This window comes from Leopardus geoffroyi, chromosome C2 (assembly GCF_018350155.1).
Source record: "Leopardus geoffroyi isolate Oge1 chromosome C2, O.geoffroyi_Oge1_pat1.0, whole genome shotgun sequence".
Classification (NCBI taxonomy): Eukaryota; Metazoa; Chordata; class Mammalia; order Carnivora; family Felidae; genus Leopardus; species Leopardus geoffroyi.
Genome location: NC_059333.1, coordinates 70,525,672 through 70,542,007, shown reverse-complemented (window position 1 = coordinate 70,542,007; position 16,336 = coordinate 70,525,672). Strand labels below are relative to the sequence as shown.

The 16,336-nt window shown below is 44.2% G+C and overlaps 1 protein-coding gene across 3 annotated transcripts in view; it reads left to right on the top strand.

Annotated features, from left to right (window-relative positions):
* The window catches only part of ITGB5 (integrin subunit beta 5), a 121,852-nt gene that overhangs the window by 21,766 nt on the left and 83,750 nt on the right, over positions 1–16,336 (top strand). For all 3 annotated transcript variants that reach the window (XM_045502350.1, XM_045502348.1, XM_045502349.1), the window contains exons 3-4: positions 361–565; positions 12,654–12,903. In XM_045502350.1, the coding sequence (XP_045358306.1) occupies positions 361–565; positions 12,654–12,903 (455 nt within the window). The remainder of the gene's footprint in view (positions 1–360; positions 566–12,653; positions 12,904–16,336) is intronic.

Here is a 16,336-nt window from a genome sequence, read left to right as displayed (position 1 = left end):
ATCTTTCAAAATTTTTCAGTTGTGTAACTGACCAGTTACTTCCCTCCCCCCTGCTAATCATGTAGACACATGCATTTTTTTCAGGTGAATTTTGACCATTAAAGGAACAGTGAAATGAAACAGTTTCATTATGCGTTTACAGTTTACAAAGTGCGGTCATATCCAGTACTTTAATTAACTCTTGTAATCCTCGGTGAGGCATATGGGGGTCTATGCTATCACTTTTACCGCTTTCAGACGATAAAAATGGAGTGCAGAGGGTTTCAGGTCCACGAGATGGTGATGGGTCTGCCACCTGAGGTGCCCTGGAAAGACAGCCTGACCACCGTGTGCTCTCTCCTCCTCTGTCTCTGCACCTAGGACTTCGGCAGCCTGCGCTCAGTCACCTCCCGGTGTGACTTGGAGGCAAACCTGGTCAAAAACGGCTGCGGAGGCGAGTTTGAGAGCCCAGCCAGCAGCACCCGGGTCCTGCGAAGCCTGCCTCTCAGCAGCAAGGGCTCCAGTCCCACGAGTTCGGATGTCATTCAGATGACGCCCCAGCAGGTTGCCCTGAGCCTGCGGCCCGGTGAGTGCCCTCGGATGGGATGTGTTAATAATGAGAAACCCAGCCTGGGCAGGCTGAGAGCAGAGCTGATAGAGGGAAATGGCAAGGTGTGGCCCAGACCCCAGGAAGCGGAGTCCAAGGCCCCCGTGGACAGATGGGTAGCTTTGCTGTTTTTTTAATTGCAGAAAATTTAGCATTTTAGCCATTTTACAGTATATAGTTCAGTGGCATTAAGTACATTCATGCACCAAGTTGTATAAGTAGCACCACCGTCCGTTTCCAGAACTTCTCATTACCCCAGCCTGAAACTCTGTGCCCATTAAACACGAATTCTCAATTGTACCCTCACTCTCGCCCCTGGAAGCCACCACTGTAGGTGCTCGTCTAGGTGCCCCATATGAGTAGACTCATACGGTAGTTTTCCTTCTGTGTCAGGCTTGTTTTACCCAGAAAATGTCTTCAGGGTTCATCCATGTCGTAGCAGGTGTCAGAATCTGCTTCCTTTTTAAGGCCAGTTGAAACTCCCTCATACATGTATGCTGCATTGTTTGTTCATCCATCCGTGGACACTCGAGTTGCTTCCACTTTTCAGCTATTATAAATAGCGTTATTGCATTTTATGGGAGGATACTGGCCGGTTTACTCCCTAGTGAATGCAAGTTTCTCAGGAAAGTGCTGCTTCCAGGAAAAAGTATGTTTTCTTGTCAGCAAATTCCATTTGAGTCCATGGCATTCTGAAGGGACAGACTTTCAGAGTAGAGGTGTTTTGTCTTACGACCCTAGAGCCCCTGCAAGCCCTAGAATTGATGGTGATGTGAAGAAACTAACAGATTTTGCATACCTGCTGTGTGCTGAATACCTGGCCGACTCTAAGGTAGCTAATACCATTTTACACACGAAGAGTGACCCACTCAAGGTCTCCCACTTAGAAATGGTCTCTGAGTCAGCTCCAGGTCTTTGTGACTGTAAAACTGCTGTTTTTTTCTAGTTCATCACTTTTGTTATATATTATTCTACATATTAGAATTGTTATGATGTCAAAGACTAGATATGCATGTGTCTAAATTAGGAAATACCACATTATCAAGAGAAGATAGCTTATTTCCAAATTCCTTTGAGTTTTGCCCTTTTCTTCTATGTCATTGCCTAAAAAACCATTGGTAATAACTATTTCCAGAGGGTTTATATAGACCTCAGAGTTGCTTGGAGCCAGTGGCAAGAATCATGGATGTGGTTGGCCGTCCCGGGTTCCAGCTCTGGTTCTGTCCGTAGCTCAGAGGGCATGGACAGGTTAGCCCTTCCCTTAGCATCTCAAGGTCTTTGTCACAAATGAGACTTTTTGTGTAGACACACCTAAAAAAATTTTTTTGTGTTTATTTATTTTTGAGGGGGGCGGCACAAGTGGGGCAGGGGCAGAGAGAGAGGGAGATACAGAATCTGAAGCGGGCTCCAGGCTCTGAGCTGTCAGCACAGAGCCCAACGCGGGGCTCAAACCCACAAACCATGAGATCATGACTTGAACGGCTGTTGGATGCTTAACCGACTGAGCCACCCAGGCGCCCCTAAATACACTTAAAAATTTTTTTTTTATGTTTATTTATTTTTGAGACAGAGAGAGACAGAGCATGAATGGGGGAGGGTCAGAGAGAGAGGGAGACACAGAATCTGAAACAGGCTGCAGGCTCTGAGCACAGAGCCCGATGCGGGGCTCGAACTCACGGACCGCAAGATCATGACCTGAGCCGAAGTCGGATGCCCAACCGACTGAGCCAACCAGGTGCCCCCCCAAAAAAATTTTTTTAATGTTTATTTCTGAGACAGAGACAGAGCATGAGTGGGGGAGGGGCAGAGAGAGAGGGAGACACAGAATCAGAAGCAGGCTCCAGGCTCTGAGCTGTCACAGCATAGAGCCCGACGCGGGGCTTGAACCCACACACTGTGAGATCATGACCTGAGCCGAAGTCAGTCCCTCAGCCGACTGAGCCACCTAGGCGCCCCTTAAAAATTTTTTTTTGATGTTTGTTTATTTTTGAAGGAGAGAGAGACAGAGTGTGAGGGGGGGAGGGGCAGAGAGAGAAGGAGACATAGAATCTGAAGCAGGCTCCAGGCTCCGAGCTGTCAGCACAGAGCCTGACACGGGGCTCGAACCCGTAAAGCATGAGATCATGACCTGAGCCGAAGTCGGAGGCTTAACCAACTGAGCCACCCCGCCGCCCCTAAAATTAGCATTATTTTCAAAGAGTAGTGGCCAGAGGTGTCAATTCTGGAGTCGGTCAGGTCTGGGTTTGAATAGTGACTCTCCGTGTCTCAGAATTGGTTTTAGCCCAGCACCACCATCATAAGCACTTAGTTATGCTTGCTCTTGTTGCTGACATCCTATGGTTAAGAATTGTTTTGTTCTGCCTCTTGAATGGTCTTGGAAATACGAAACAAAATAAGGGTGTATGTGGCCCTGCTACTTAGAGAGGCACACACTACCAGATCACAGGAATTAGTGTGGGGATTAGTTGAGGTTGCTATTTTTATGAGTCCACTGTAAGTGACACTTAGGCTTTTTGTTTGGTGAGATACCATGCTGAGAGAGAGAAGGAAGGGAGCTCTGGCAGAGCTGTGTGCCAGCGTAGAGAAGAGTCAGCTGAGCCTTTATGTGGGTAGCTATTTGGTGATGTGCTCTGGGTTAAAATAACTCATCTCCTTATGTGAAGACAGGCTCAGGGTCAGGGGCTGTGACCCAGAAGGGGATGTAGGAATTGTGGTAGACTATTAAGATATTAGAACATTGTGTAGGGTAAAGTGGCTGGCCGTTAATGTGAATGATGTGTCTTCCTTTTTATTTAATTATAGTATAACAGTAACTTAAAGGAAATTCTTGAAAAATCTACTTTAATGCAATATTATTTTTCATTTTTACTAGATCCTGTCTCTATTCTTGTGTTCATATTTTTCATATACTTATAATGTATTTATAATCATGTACTGTCTTCAATAATTAACAAAGAACAAAATTCATACCTCCAAACCAGTTTATAGTTTCAGGGTCACCAACAAGGGAGGTTTTTAGCTTATATTTTTGCAACTTGTCATTTAGAATTGCTCTCAGAGCCCATGGTTTTCTAAGAAATATTTTCCTTCAAGGTGGCAAATCCTTATTCTTCAGGGTAGATTTAGTTTAGGAAGGAGTTGGAAGTCACACAAAGCCAGAGATGTTATAGTTTTAATTCTCCTTCTTAAAATCAGAGTTAAGGTATGACTGTGAGGCAGAGAAACTGTTGTTTGACTTGACTTACCGACTGGCTTTTCAACAGCTCTCAAAGAGGAGTTAAAGAAGTGATTTGACTGAAGGTAGCCTCCTTGGGCAAAGTTTTCTTGGCAGTATATTTATGCACAGCACTGATTTATGCACAAAGCACAATGTATGCTCAGTTAAAGAAGAAAGAAGTCAGTCTTATTCTAATATGCTTGTTGTTAGAATTCCAAGTCATCACATATTTAAGAAATGCATTATTTTGCCTACTGAACTGTCTCAGAAACGAACAAAAAAAGAATGTATGGGGTCCTGCTGGATTGCCAGGGATTAGTGCTGGGGTTAGTTGAGGTTACTGATGTTAGCAGTCTGGGTAGAGTCTCATCTCATGCTAAGCATTGTGATACAGTTTCTGGTGTTGGAAATAAAATGGAAAGCGTGATCCTTTTCTATTTTTTTGTTTATTTTTATTTTTTAATTTTTTTAAACTTTATTTTTTTATTTAAAAAATTGTTTTTACATTTATTTATTTTTGAGAGAGAGAGAGAGAGACAGCACAAGTGGGGGAGGGGCAGAGAGGGAAGGAGACACAGAATTTGAAGCAGGCTCCAGGCCCTGAGCTGTCATTACAGAGCTCGATGCAGGCTCGAAGTCACAAACTGCGAGATTATGATCTGAGCTGAAGTCGGACACTTAAATGACTGAGCCACCCAGGGGCCCCAAACTTTATTTATTTTGAGAGAGACACAGAGAGCAAGCAAGGGAGGGACAGAGACAGACAGAATACCAAACAGGCTCCATGCACTGTCAGCACAGAGCCCACCATGGGGCTTGAACCCACGAACCATGAGATCATGACCCAAGCCGAAACCAAGAGTTGGACGCTCAACTGACTGAGCCATCCAGGTGCCCCGATCCTTTTTTCAAGACAAAATCATATTGTGGGTGCTGTGGATGGGCTCTGATTGTGTATGTGGTGATGGAGAGCCCATTTCTGGGAGGTCAAGGTGATGGAGGGACTGGCTGCCCAGTTAAGGTATACCCAAACTGTGAGGATGTTTGTCTATAGAGATGAACACTTGGAGGAGATTTGATGAAAATATGAATTCCTAAAGGTCTAGAACCTTGTAAATATATTTATGAAATGTAGAAACACATGAAGCCAATGAAGCCTCTTAAAATCTTGAACATTTTAATATTTTTAAAGAGAAGGACAGGCAGGCCCCAGATATTTATTTATTTGGGGGAGGTAGGGAATGCTATGTTGTAGTCAGCAACATTCAGTTTACCAAGTGCATAGTTAACCTAAGTTAATCACCCCCTGACTCTGGAGAAGCCCTTGAGATATAGTGATTTTTTCCATTATTTATTTTTAGAAATGCTTTTTTGTCTCCTCCCTCACATAGATATTTGCTGAGTGAAGTGTAACCCTTTGCCAGCCTTATACCAGACTAATCGAAGGCAAGCCTTGGTATAGTATGAGTGAGTTGTTGTTCCAGGGGAAGCCTGGGGAAAAGAAAGGAAAATTTCCCTCTATACAGAACTTTTTGTTTTGCTTTTCTTTCTTTCTTTCTTTCTTTCTTTCTTTCTTTCTTTCTTTCTTTCTTTCTTTCTTTCTTTCATTAAAACGTGATTCCCATAGTGTAGAAGTCACAATTTTATTATCTTATTTTTATGTTTTTAAATAATTTTTTAAGCGTATTTGGTTTTTAAATAATCTGTACACCTAACAGGGGGCTTGAACTCACAACCCTGGTATCAAGAGTTGCATGCTTTTCTGAGTGAACCAGCTGGGTGCCCAAGTCACCATTTTAAAGTATACAATTCAGGAGTGCCTAGGTGTCTCAATCGGTTAAGTGTCTGACTTCGGCTCAGGTCATGATCTCATGGTTTGTGGATTCGAGCCTGCGTCGGGCTCTGTGCTGACAGCTCAGAGCCTGGAGCCTACTTCAGATTCTGTGTCTCCCTCTCTCTCTACCCCTCCCCGGCTCATGCTCTGTCTCTCTTTCAAAAATAAAAAACATTAAAAAACATTTTTTTAAGTGTATAATTCAGTGGTTTGTAGTATATATGCAACATTGTGCAACCATCACCACTGTCTCATTCCAGAATACTTTCCTTACCTCAAAAAGAAACCCTATATGCATTAACATACCCTTCTTATCTTTTCCCTCCCTGCCACGTAGGTCCTGGCAGCCTCCAATCTACTTCCTATTTCTGTTTTTGCTTATTCTGGACATTGTTCTCTTTCATTCATTCTTTCTTTCTTTTTTTTTTTTTTAATTTGGAGAGAGAGGAAGAGCATGAGTTGGGGACAGAGGGCAAAGGGAGAGAGAGAGAATCCTAAGTAGGCTCCACGCTCAGCACTGAGTCTGATGCAGGGCTGAATCCCATGACCCTGGAATCATGACCTGAGCTGAAATCAAGAGTGGGACACTCAACCAACAGAGTCACCCAGGTGTCCCTATTCTGGACATTATATATAAATCATATGGTATATGGCATTTTATGTCTGGCTTCTTTCACTTTGCAAAATATCTTCAAGATTCATCGATTTTGTAGCATTTATCACTTCCTTCCTTTTCATGGCCAGATAATATTCCATTGGGTCTGTATAGATATACCACATTTTAGCTGATGAATACTGGGGCTGTTTTCACTTTGGGGCAGTCATGACTAATGCTACTGTAAAAATTCATGCACAAGTTTTTGTTTGGACATGTGTTTTCAGTAATCTTGAGTACATTGCTAGGAGAAGAATTTCTGGGTCATATGCTAATTCTGTGTTTAACTTTTTGAGGAACTGCCAACTTTAAGCAAGAGTTTGTGTGAACACAGGATCATGTTTGCCATTTTGTTTTGAGTCCTGGAAACTGTATGTGAGGATAACAACCTTAAAAAATTCTTAACAAAGGATGTGAACTTTGGAATAAAGGTTATTGAAATGGTGAATAAAAGGCCATAGGTAGGTTGAAGCACTGGGGCAGTTAGAAAGGATTTACTTAAGTCATTATTTGCCTCGATCCTTTAGCTCATTGGCCAGTAGTTTGTTTTTTCGTGTGCTTTATTTTGAAATAATTTTAGGTTCACAAGAAGTTGCAAAAGTAAGAGAGTTTTTTATACCCTTCCTAGTGTTCCCTGATAACATGTTACATAACCAAAGTACATTACTGAAACTAGGAAACTGACATTGGTACAGCACTATTAACTAAACTACAGGTGATTGGTTGCTTTTGAGATGGGTTTCCTGCCAGTCCGTATCTGTGCTTTTTTTCCCGCTCCTCCCAGGTTCTACTTTGGGGATGCCAGTTACCTGGCTTACAGATTGCTTCTGCCACCCAGGATGACAGAGTATATACTTTATTAAAAAGACTAAGAAAGACTTCATGGTGGGTAGATAAGAGGTTGGCTATAGATGGAATGTTTGTGGCCTCCCTCCAAAGTTTATTTATTTATTTTTATTTTTAAGTTTATTCATTTTGAGAGAGAGAGAGAGACAGAGACAGAGACAGAGAACACAAACAGGGGAGGGGCAGAGAGAGAATCCCAACCAGGTTCTGTGCTGTCTGCACAGAGCCCGATGGCGGGGCTTAAACTCATGAATCATGAGATCATGACCTGAGCCGAAACCAAAAGTCAGACTCTTAACCGACTGAGCTACCCAGGCGCCCTGCCCCCAACATTTATAAATTGAAATCTAACCCCCAGTGTGATTGTATCAGGAGGTGTTAGGGCCTTGGGAAGTGATTAAGGCATGAGGACAGAGCCCTCGTGATTGGTATTACTGCTTTGAATTTATAAAAGACCACAGAGGGCTCCCTGTCCCTTCTGCCATGTGAGGACACAGCAAGAAGTCAGCAGTCTGCATCCCAGAAGAGGATTCTCACCAGAACTCAACCGTGCTGGCATGTTGATCTTGGACTTGAAGGCTTCAGGACTGTGAGAGAGAAATTTCTGTTGTTTAAAAGCCATCCAGTCTATGGTACTTGTAAGCCCAAATGGACCAAGACAAGGTTATTTTCAAGGACACTAGGGATGCCAAGCCCTAGTGCTCAGGGGTGGACACTGTAGAGGCCAACTGTGTCTTCATGTGGTGCCTTCCTGGGTTCCATCTGTCAAGAGTCAGAATTCTGGGCTGAGGAGTGGGGTGGGTTGCAGCACACCAGCCTTGTCCTTGACCAGGGAAGCAATTCTTTGGCTCCATGTCTGGATTTAATTCTTGGATGCTAATTACCTTCGGCTACAGTAAACAGAAGAGCTAGATGAGAGTCCTGAGGTATGCACCTGGGCCCTAATTCCCTGTAGGTCCTGTTTGCAATATACCTGATTTTAAGGTGTCCCTTCTTTCTTTCAATTTTTGGCACAGAAGGGTATTTCTGGGGAATCAAAAACTACTTACATTCATTTGGGGATGGCATGCATCTCTGTCGGTTGGAATACTGCTTTGTCTGAATGTTTGAACAAAAATCTATCTTAAACACACCAGGGATTCTTGGTGGAATCCCTACCTTCACTGTCTCCACTTCTTATTGAAGGGGTGGCAGAGAGAAAACACACTGTGAAAGTACATTTCAAGCAGATGGTTGATACATGACTACAGTGGGGGAACCTGAGCAAGAGGCAGGCATTTTGTGCAAAGCACCCCCAGAGCTGGGAGCTTTGGAAATGGGAAAAACCAGGACATGAGAGGGCCTGCTTGCAGGGCAGGTGTGAGGTGCTTGGCTGTTTTGGGGGGTGTGCTTTGTCCCATTTGTTTGATCCTGCTGCTGGTGAAATGGGGGTCCTGTGGAATGGCCCCAGAGAGGAGGGGTAAAGCCACAGGGGATCACGAGCCTGTAGTGGTCTGACCTGGAGTGGGGCAGGGGAGCATGTGGGCTGGGATGGTGTCGCCAGAAGCGGGCACTGATGGAGCGCTCATGGTGAAGTTGATAAGGGCTCTACTGGATGCATGGAAGTGACAGGTCTCCGGTGGTGCAGAGCTGTGTGGTTGGATGTATTGCCAGAGTGTATCTAAGTTTGCATGGTTCTGGAAATGTGCCCAAAGATGGAAAATGGGTCCCAGACTTTCTCTCTGCACGCGGCAGTGGCCTCTCCTTCAGTCGGCTGACCTCTGAGGCCTTGCTTGTAGGGGAGCTAGTGCATGGCTGCTTAACTCCCACACTTAGCACTCACGCTGAGAATTGGTCCAGGAATGTCCTTCCTTCCAAAATCTGCTGATGGGACATCCCAATATTGCCAAGGCCCTCTCAGGAGTTTGTGGCATTTAAAATCAGGTATAGTGGGGCTCAGTAGGTTAAACTTCCGACTTCAGCTCAGGTCATGATCTTATAGTTCGTGAGTTCGAGCCCCGTGTCGGGCTCTGTGCCGACAGCTCAGAGCCTGGAGCCTGCTTTGGATTGTGTCTCCCTCTCTCTCTCTCTCCTCCCACCTCCTGCTTGCTCTCTGTCTCTCTCTCTCTCTCTCTCTCTCTGTCTCTCAAAAATGAATAAACATTAAAATAAATAAATAAATTAATTAATTAATTAATTTAAAAAAATCAGGTGGAGTTGACATAGCAGTAAACCCTCATTCTGAACCCTAATCATACTACCCTCTTTCTTATACCCTTCAGTTTTTGGAAAACTGGGAAAAACACTTCTTTTTAATATTTGCAGCCCCCCATGTGTGCTTTTTAAAGTAATCAGTTTCCCTCAGAATATGATGCCAAAGAGATTTCTGACTTCAGAGTAGATACCACCTTAACGCACACAAACGTGTATATCATACCTTGTTTGTCTTTTTGCTTTCATGCCTGAAAAATGTGGAGTTAAAATTTAATACCCAAGGCTAGAGCCGTTCACAATTAAGTTCCTGGCAGAATTTTCTATCTCCCTTTTTGTCATTAGGGGAAATTGCTTTATTTTATTTATTTATTTGTTTTTTTAGCGTTTATTTATTTTTGAGACAGAGAGAGACAGAGCATGAACGGGGGAGGGGCAGAGAGAGAGGGAGACACAGAATCCAAAGCAGGTTCCAGGCCCTGAGCCATCAGCCCAGAGCCCGATGTGGGGCTCGAACTCACAGACCGCGAGATCATGACCTGAGCTGAAGTCGGATGCTTAACCGACTGAGCCACCCAGGCGCCGTGGAAATTGCTTTAATAACTGACTTTTGGGGGAACCCAGGGGAGGTTTTCCTTGTGTACAAGCATTTGTGTGGTGTTAGGATACATTGTGTCCTTTGATCCCCACAGTAATTAACATCCTCTCATTTTACTGATCAGAAACTGAGGAGCAAATTTAGAGGAGCCTGAAGTCTTCCAGGTTCTGGGTGACAAGGTCTGGATTTTAACCCAGCTCTCGCTCTCCAAATCTGGTGCCCTCTTCCCTCCCAGGGGTGCCTCCCAAGTCCAAGCCTGTTCTCTGCTCTCTGGTCTTAAAGTCCTCATCTGTTCATTACTCATAATCCACAAAAAGGTAGAAGTGGATTCTGGATAAAAGAAGATGTAGTTGGGAAGTTGGGGGGAAGGGCACAGGTGGACAGAAAATGTAGAAGACTCTGCCAAGAGGTCATGGGATTGGACAGAGCAGACATGATTATAGGCTCTGCCCATTTGGGGTCTGTGGTCTGCCCACACAAAGACCACGGAGGTTCTCCCTTCCCCCAAGTTCTTTTCCCTCCTGCCCCTCCCCCACTGTGATGTGGCATCCAGGGCTGGGAGGGGCTCAGAGCAGGGACCTGCTTTGTCTGCCTGATGGGAGCCAGAGGCAGACATTACAGCAGTCTAGAATTCATTCTGGAAGAAATCTCCAACATTCCTCAGCTTGAGTCAGACTCTGATGGTTTTTAAAAATAGGCTCCTATGAACAGACAACCCAAACTGCATCAGTCTTGAGGAGGCGAGGACAGGACACGCAAAGACAAGTCCCAGGAAGCAGGCTCAGTGCTGTCACTCAGGCAAAAGATAGTAATTATAATAATTATACTTCATTTGTGCAGGCATTACTGCTTACCAAACACTGCTCTTCAAATGAGCGCTTCATAGGCTTAATCAGTGCTGTGCTGTTATTATTTCCATTGTTGATCTAAGGACACAGGCTCAGGTTGCTCCCCTAGTTGAGGGACCGAGCTGGAACTTGGATTGAAATCTTTCGGTCATCTGAATCTGCATGGTCTAGTTAATATAATGCGACTTGTCTGGGGTGAGAGAAGGAGAAGGAGCACATGGGATTGGGGTCCCTATCCTCCAAGTTCAAGAAGGCTTCAGCTTGCTGGTTGTCAGCTCGAGATGGGAGACCAGCTTCTCTCCCATCCAAGTACTAACCAGGCCCGACCCTGCTTAGCTTCTGAGATCAGACGAGATTGGGCGCGTTCAGGAAGACCAGCTTCTCTGAGAGGTGACTGCCACCCAGGTGTGGACTCTGTGGGCAGGAGAGGCCAGCCTCACTGTGCTCTTCTGAATACACGAGTATGTCCAGATTTCAAATGTGTGTGTGCAGCAATCCTACCTAGAGAGTTCAAGGACATCTTGGTGCCTCTGAAAAACTAATAAGCTCAAGGACAGATAGAATTACTTGGTATGATTGCCTCTTGAAGTCAGTTCTAAATGATGTGTTTTTAGAGCCTATGAAATGATGTAGGATAATTATCCTGGCATGGGTCCCCTGGTTGCTGCACTGACTTGGGTCTTTCTGTAAACCCTGGGAGGTGACATTGCAGAGGGCCACGCCTCCCAGACACTGGCTTTTCTCTTTGTTCATTTTCTCTGAATTAATTCCTCTTTCCTCTGTCTCTGACTCTTATTTTACAACCAAGAATTATTTTCTTTTTCTTGTAGCTGGTAGACAAATCTAGTAGTGTTTTCTTTCTTTCTTTCTTTCTTTCCTTCCCCCCCTTTGTTTTGATGGTGCTAAAATTTAGAATCTGTCTTCCTGTATTTTTATACATATAACTTCTTATTTTTTTTTCTTTTTACTTTAGAGACAGTGAGTGCAAGAGAGCACATGAACAGGGGAGAGGGGCAGAGGGAGAGACAGAGACTCTCAAGCAGGCTCTGTGCCCAGAATGGAGCCTGGCGCAAGGGGCTTGATCCCATGACCCTGGGATCATGACCTGAGCCAAAGTCAAGAGTTGGATGCTCAACTAACTGAGCCACCCAGGCACCCCTGTACATATAATTTCTAATGATAATAATTTGTGTCTATGATATCCCAAAATGTCAAATATGCCCAAGAACTAAATACTGTTGCCTATAAATGCCTAGGAAAGTAGAAATAGGAGACATATGGCACAAGCAAAAAATGTTTTTGCCCTTTGGGTGTATTTTAAGTGACAGTGTGTCCCCGCTCTTGCTTGCCTTATACCTCTCTCCCTTCGCCCTCAGTTCTTACTCGTTCCCATACCTCCTTTTGTTTATTTCTTCCCTGTTTTCTGTTTCATACACACCTTGGCAGTCTCCTCCTGGCCACATTCCCACCTTGGCTTCTCCTTTCCCTGAAGTTGGTGCGGGTTGGTGGGTTAACTCTCATCTAATCTGTGTCCATGGAATTGTCTGGTCCATTATCCACCAACTGCCCAAGAGTCCTTTTGTTGACAAAACAGAACACCACTGGGGAGACTTGTTGTTAAGGAGTTTCCTCAAAAATGCCAAGCGAAGTATTTGGAAGGAGAACCTAGAACTTCACCCTCAACACCATATTCCCTTCAGTTACTCGTCTTCCAAGAAAAATATTTCTTCTTTTTTTTTTTTAAGAACAATATTTCTTTGAGAGGCATGTGGTCACTAAAGAAAAGTAAGAGGGGGACCAGCTTTGAGAGTGAAATCCATCCCTTCAGCCCCCAGCGAGTTGGATGACCTCTAATTGCATGGCCTCTCTGTTGGCACAGGCGATAAGACTACCTTCCAGCTGCAGGTTCGACAGGTGGAGGATTACCCTGTGGACTTGTACTACCTGATGGACCTCTCCCTGTCCATGAAGGATGACTTGGACAGCATCCGAAACCTGGGCACCAAGCTGGCTGAGGAGATGAGGAAGCTCACCAGCAACTTCCGGTTGGGGTTCGGGTCTTTTGTAGACAAGAACATCTCCCCTTTCTCCTACACAGCACCGAGGTACCAGACCAATCCATGCATTGGGTGAGTGACCAGTCATCCTTCTGCTGGGTATTTAAGTGTAGGGGGAATGGAGTAGCAGGAAAACTTAGCCCAAAGAAAGGACTAGGGAAGGCATATTGGGGGATGGGGCAGGCTTCAGTGTTTAATCTGATCAGTGATGACCTAGTCCTGTCTCCCCAACTGTGTGTGAAGATGTGAACTGTTGCAAGGCTGTGGGAAGGCATAATGATCATAGGTCATTTGTTTTCCTGCCTAATGTAGCACTGTTTTCTACATTGAGAGGTTTTATGTATGTATGTATGTCTGTATTTTTAATTTATTTATTTTTAATTTACATCCAAGTTAGCATATAGTGCAACAATGATTTCAGGAGTAGATTCCTTAATGCCTCTTACCCATTTAGCCCATTCCCCCTCCCACAACCCCTCCAGTAACCCTCTGTTTGTTCTCTATATTTAAGAGTCTCTTATGTTTTGTCCCCCTCTCTGTTTATATATAATTTTTGCTTCCCTTCCCTTATGTTCATCTGTTTTGTATCTTAAATTCCACATATGAGTGAAGTCATATGATATTTGTCTTTCTCTGATGAATTTCACTTAGTATAATACTTCTAGTTCCATCCACGTAGTTGCAAATGGCAAGATTTCCATTTTGCTGTTTGCCGACTAATACTCCATTTTATGTATGTGTGTGTGTATGTGTATGTATGTGTGTATATATATGTATATATATGTGTATATGTATATATATATGTATGCATATACATATGTGTATATGTATATATATACATATGTATGTATATATATGACATCTTCTTTATCCATTCATTCATCGATGGACATTTGGGCTCTTTCCATACTTTGGCTATTGTCAATAGCGCTGCTGTAAACTTTGGGCTACATGTGCCCCTTCAAAACAGCACACCTGTATCCCTTGGATAGATACCTAGTAGTACAATTGCTAGGTCATAGGGTAGTTCTAGTTTTAATTTTTTGAGGAACCTCCGTACTGTTTTCCAGAGTGGCTGCACCAGTTTGCATTCCCACCGGCAGTGCAAAAGAGATCCTCTCTCTCCCCGCATCCTTGCCAACATCTGTTGTTGCCTGAGTTGTTAATGTTAGCCATTCTGACAGGTGTGAGGTAGTATCTCATTGTGGTTTTGATTTGCATTTCCCAGATGATGAGTGATGTTGAGCATTTTTTCACATGTCTGTTAGCCATCTGGATGTCTCCTTTGGAGAAGTGTGTATTCATGTCTTTTGCCCATTTCTTCACTGGATTCTTTGTTTTTTGGGTGTTGAGTTTGATAAATTCTTTATAGATTTTGGATACTAAACCTTTGCAAATATCTTCTGCCATTCCGTCGGTTGCCTTTTAGTTTTGCTGATTGTTTCCTTCACTGTGCAGAAGTGAAGGATGAGGTCCCAAGAGTTCATTTTTGCTTTTGTTTCCCTTGCCTCCGGAGACATGCTGAGTAAGAAGTTGCTGCGGCTGAGGTCATAGAGGTTTTTGCCTGCCTTCTCCTCGAGGATTTTGATGGCTTCCTGTCTTAAGTTTAGGTCTTCCATCCATTTTGAGTTTATTTTTGTGTATGGGGTAAGAAAGTGGTCCAGGTTCATTTTTCTGCATGTCGCTATCCAATTTTCCCAGCACCACTTGCTGAAGAGACTGTCTTTATTCCATTGGATATTCTTTGCTGCTTTGTCAAAGATTAGTTGGCCATACATTTGTGGGTCCATTTCTGGGTTCTCTGTTCTGTTCCATTGATCTGAGTGTCTGTTTTTGTGCCATATTTATTTATTTTTAAGCTTATTTATTCATTTTGAGAGAGACATAGACAGTGTGAGTGGGGGAGGGGCAGAGAAAGAGGGAGAGAGACAGAATCCCAAGCAGGCTCCATGCTGCCAGCGCAGAGCCCAGAGTGGGGCTTGAACTCACAAAACTGTGAGATCATGACCTGAGCCGAAACCAAGAGTCAAACGCTAATCCAACAGAACCTCCCAGGCGTCCCTCTACATTGAGTGATTTTAGACAATGTTTTCAGTAAGTGGACACCCAGGTTCAGGGAGGGAGCAGGCAGAACAGTGTAACCTTTCCTCTTGCTTGGGGTGAACTGAGGTGCTTGGGGATAAGTGAATTCAAAATCTGTCCCTGTTGTTATGTAAATATAACTTACCTTGACAAAATGAAATGGAAGTCCTGGGTTTTAAAGGTATGATTTTGTTTTTTCCAACATAAGTCAAGTGCTTGAATTGGAAAATATTTGACAGATTATCAGAGAGCAGGAATTTCTAACTTCTCCAACAAATAAATCCAAAAGTGTGTCGTGATAGAAGTTTATTTCCTGCTTACCTAAATCCAGTGGACACCTCCCTTCCACGCGGTGACTCAGGGACCCTTGCTCTGCCCACCCTGTACTCCTCCATCTTCTACATGTGGCTTTTAGGGTCGTTGTGCCTGGGCGGACGCTCATAGGAGGAGCTTATGGGCCACGAGTGAATAGTCTTTGCCACTTCTGCACTTTATCAGACACGATGGAATTCTAGCAATGAAGCTGGAAACCAGTTCAGTTGTGCTCAGGAAGAAGAGGAAACAGGATTGGTGGACAGGACTCTGCCATGGTGTGTTTGTGTGGGGGGTGGAGGGTCACAGCCGCCAACTCCCCCAAGGCAACCTCCACAAGGTTGGTTTGTTTCCTTTCTAGTCTTACGAGTGTTCCTGTAAATGTCAGGATGATGTGGACAGGATTACAATGAGTGGTAACTTCCAAGTTTTTCTTTCTCATCCCCACATACAACTTTAGTTAGGCTTTGGGATGTAAGACCCCAGAATACTTATTAGATAAGAAGCTGCTAAGACTGAGATTCTTACCAAGCATCAGGCACTGTACTACATGCCTTGCACCATGTGGGTTATCTCGTTCAAGTCTGATGGCAATCTTTTGAGGTCTCTAAGATTTAGGTGAGCCAACCAAGGCTTAGAATAAACCACTTACCTAAGATTACACAATTTGTAAGGGGTAGATTTGGGGTAAGAGTCCAGACAAACTGGTTTTAGAGTCTGCATTCCCATTAATATGGTGCTTGCTTTTTCCCCATTCAAATCACATGACCGCACAGAGGCTTTACCTGAGTCTGAGGACAAACGCCCATCCCCAAACGACCTGACCTTCAAGGCGCTTGCCTAAGGGTAATGTTAGGTGATGCAACAGTAACATAGCCCCCCAAATCTCGGTGGCTCAGCACCATCAGAGTGTCTTTCTTGCTTGTACAAACTCTGATGAGGCCTGAACTGGTTTCCACGGCAGCTCTCCTTTCAGCGGTGACTCGGATCCAGGACCTTCCACCTGTGGTGGCATTTTCAGTTCTTGGGTTACTTGGCTGTCCCTGGGGGGAAGAGAGCTGTTCCTAAGCCCCTGAGCCTGCCCAGCTCCCCAGCTAATCTTCCACAACCT